General features: G+C 42.8%; 1 protein-coding gene across 1 annotated transcript; it reads right to left on the bottom strand.

The window, feature by feature from the left end:
- Positions 1–352: 352 nt before the first annotated feature.
- On the bottom strand, positions 353–2,981 carry LOC116212513 (sm-like protein LSM7). The gene is made up of 7 exons (XM_031547163.1): positions 2,588–2,981; positions 2,310–2,367; positions 2,140–2,221; positions 1,302–1,373; positions 1,086–1,138; positions 790–911; positions 353–676 (listed from the first exon to the last, which is right to left on the bottom strand). Exons 2-6 carry the CDS (start codon positions 2,310–2,312, stop codon positions 825–827), a joined length of 297 nt encoding a protein of 98 aa, XP_031403023.1. The 5' UTR covers positions 2,313–2,367; positions 2,588–2,981; the 3' UTR covers positions 353–676; positions 790–824.
- Between the last annotated feature and the right edge of the window lie 605 nt (positions 2,982–3,586).

Below are 3,586 nucleotides of genomic sequence, written 5' to 3'. Positions count from 1 at the left end.
CTAGCTGCTTGTAAGACTTGAAGATATGACTCTCTTGGCGATTTAACTCCTTTAATCCCTTAATCAATTTTGCATGTTCACATAGGGATACTCAGATTGTTAAAATGATTCTTCCGGGGCAGCTGGTGATTCGATTGGAGTAGAAAATTCAGATGAGTCTTGCTAATTAGGATCCATCAAGGTCTATCAACCGAAAGTTCGGATTTCTCATGCATGCACACACGGGCACTTCCACGGTTGTGGGGCATGAGAAAGGCCAACTCCTGAATCCTTATACTTAATGATATTGTTTGCACACTCTCAACAACGGTGACCTTCCTAGACACTGGAGAAATTTTGAGAAGGCATCCAAGATTCCAAATCATCATCAGAAAAATAAAATTGAGTGGCTGGCAAACTTAAATAATGCTCGAACATGGCATGATGACTCTTTCCTCAAAACAAGAACTAGCTTCAATCAACCAGCATGTGAAACTAAGCTATAAACGTTCATTTTTTAGAATTACAGAATCAAATTGGCATCCTTTCAGAATTTGAAATCCATCATTGCCAAGAAAGTACCACACATCCTGACCTTGGAAATACCATTGCATCATCATCTTCCAGCATTGACCTATATGACAAACTAGACGTTGACTCACCACACAGAAGCTTAAACCTCGATCCTCTGCTGTTACTGCAAAGATAAAGCCCAAAAAAAAGTGAAAAATTAAACTGTTTGAGATACAAGATAACATGCTTTATTCTCAATTTTAAAAGAAGAATCAGGGATCATGAACTTAGACATACCTAAGTTAGCCAATAAAGGTGAGACATGACACTACTTAGGCACCATCCGGTTGAAAAGGGTTGGCAATTTCATCTGTGCCATCGGTCGGTGACACAAGCATCACAGCAGTTCCCCTGCAGACCTGCAATGAAATACTTCTTCAATTATACATTGGCCAGGAGGGGGAACAAAAGTTTTAAAAATGCTGTGGTAACAAAAGAATCTTATAGGTATCAAAAAAGTAGAAAGGAAAAGCGTTAAGTAGATACGATCAACTTAACCTAAGCCTGCACTAGTAAAATGGAAGAAAACTTACAATTAGGCCAAGGCGCCTGGTCTGGTCAGTCGTCTTCAGTGGATCATCAGGATCTGCCAATGGAAGTCAAAAGAGTAAGAACCATGTGCTCCCCAATATACAGTTTTCCAACTAAAGCTCAAGCCCAAACAGTTTCAAAGCAGATGAGCACAATATGTGCTAACACTAAAAGAATCCTCGAGCATGAATTCAAAGTCTGAGCCATAAAGCTATTACCTCTAAGAAACTCTACCGCCTCATCCAAGACAAGGTTCAGCAGCTGATCATATCCTTTCAGAGTCCCAGTGACTGCATGAGAGATGATTTCAGGTACGCAATGAGAAAGTTTGATATGCAGGTTGGACACATCTCATACAGAATCTTTTCCTATCAAGTGTTGCACAAATCAATCCAGTCTACCATCTTTTCAGTGGGCTAGATTAATACGAAAATCTACCGAGGCCACTACCCAAAAACATAATGGAGAGTAATTGAGTTTAACTCCATTACAACTTTACTCCACTCCATTTTTTTCCCAAATTCAACAACATAATCATTATTATTTTGTCTTTTTTTCTTATTTAATAATTAATTTTCACACATTTTTTCCTAACCATTAATACAATTAAATTTTTAATAATAAATTCCCTCATTCCACTCCATTCTTCCATCAATCTAATAATATAATCATTACTTTTTTTTAATCTTTTTCTCATGTTCAATAATAAATTCCCACAAATACTTTTTCCTAACCATTAGTACAATCGCACTTAAATATATACGTTAATATTTGGAATGGAGTGGAGTTAAACTCCACTCCATTACCAAACGCCACCTTACCTACTGATTGCTGACAAATTGAACCACATTTTCGGCAATACATGAAACTAAGCACCAAAGAGTGATGCAACACGATCTGGTTCTGAAGAGGATGAGGGTCCTCATATCTCACTCGACATGTCAACATTCAAGTTTTGGGCTTCAGAATACCACACCACCCAATGGACTCAACAAATAATACACACAGCACGAAGATAGACTGACAAACTCTGCCGTTAGAGGGGAAGCCGCAAACCTTGTCGTCCACCAGTGAGCTTGACCTGAACCCCCTTGTCCACAAACTTGGCCAAATCCAAGACAGTCTCCTTCCTCCCTGACTGTAAAACCATTAAATCCAAAATGAGCGCTCGCATTAAAAAATTGTACTTTACTAAAAATGTAATCCCGAAGTGCGGGACTGCTTACCATGATATCGAATTGATGATTCTTGTCAGCTCCGCCTTTCAACCAGACTCCCGAACCCCTAATCAGAAGAACAAAGCCCACAATTGGAACAGAGTCAAATCAATGACCCTTCTCATTGATATCACCAAGAACCCTAACCAATTAACCTTCCACATTACACCATAGCATGAATCACGTATCCGACACAAATCAGACTTTAATCAGACCTCAACCAGACCAATAAAACACGAAGCACACACAGGCCAAGCCACAAATCGCAGAGAGGTTCAAGAACGCACCTCAGAGGACGTGACTGGCGGCTTGGGTTCCGCTGGTAGCGTCGGAACCGGCAGTGGACTCGGAACGACGGGTTGTTGGAATGCTGTGGCTGCCTGGTGACGTTGCTCGAGGATCCTGGTGGTGTCAGTGACAGCAGGAGACGCGGCTACCAAGGAAGACAGTCGGCGAGCTGTGGGTTCCTTTTGTCGCGGGACTGGAAACGACCGTCTCAAGAGCCCAAGCGGACAGGGGAGGTGAAGACGACCGTGGTCGTCTGTCGGTAGCAGGGGCAGAGGAGACTGTCGCTAGCTGTGGAAGGATCGCCGTTGGAGTAGACTGCAAAGGAGGAGAGAGTGGGAGACGGGCGAGGGTGCGATAGGGTACGATGGGCGAGGGGGGGGGGGGGGGGGGGGGGGGGGGGGGGGGGGGGGGGGGTGGGGGGGGGGGGTTTGTGGTAGAACTCCTCTTCGAGCCCTAGAAGCTTTTCTTTTTCTTTGTCTCTTTTCTTCCTAGAAATTACTCATAATAAAATAGTAAAATCCTACTGTCGTTTTTACTCCTAACATATTTTTGTCATCAATTAACTTCCGCCTCTGCCTTTGACTCTCATTCCATCACTCTGACAGCCCTGCTCTTCGGCTCATCTGCCTTCAAATTCACCACCGACGCCCTGCATGTGACTATGTTGTGTTTCTTCGTTCATGTGACAATGTCGTGTTTCTTCATTCATGTGATGTCGTGTTTCCTCATTTTAAATTCAATTTTTTAATATGTGTTGCAATAGGACAAGACAGGGTGGGGCAAATACTCGTGCACTCGCGATAGTGCAAGCATGGTATCCTAATCTCTAGCACGGGGCGGGTTGGTACGGGTATCTGTGAGCACGACGCCGGTATGGTTACTGAACTACCCGTACCAACCCGCCCAATTGCTATTACTAGGAATACAATGAGGGGACATTTGGTTCGAATATTATTAGATTGTATGAAATATGAAGATTGGAGGAAAGTTTAACTATA

Source organism: Punica granatum, chromosome 6 (assembly GCF_007655135.1).
Source record: "Punica granatum isolate Tunisia-2019 chromosome 6, ASM765513v2, whole genome shotgun sequence".
Lineage (NCBI taxonomy): Eukaryota > Viridiplantae > Streptophyta > Magnoliopsida > Myrtales > Lythraceae > Punica > Punica granatum.
This window is presented reverse-complemented; position numbering and strand designations above follow the sequence as displayed.

Coding starts and splice junctions, on each gene's coding strand:
- LOC116212513 (XM_031547163.1), bottom strand. Junction 1,374..2,139: donor GCTCACTGGTGGACGACAAG/GTTTGCGGCTTC, acceptor TCTCTCATGCAG/TCACTGGGACTCTGAAAGGA. Junction 912..1,085: donor CCAGGCGCCTTGGCCTAATT/GTAAGTTTTCTT, acceptor ATTTCATTGCAG/GTCTGCAGGGGAACTGCTGT.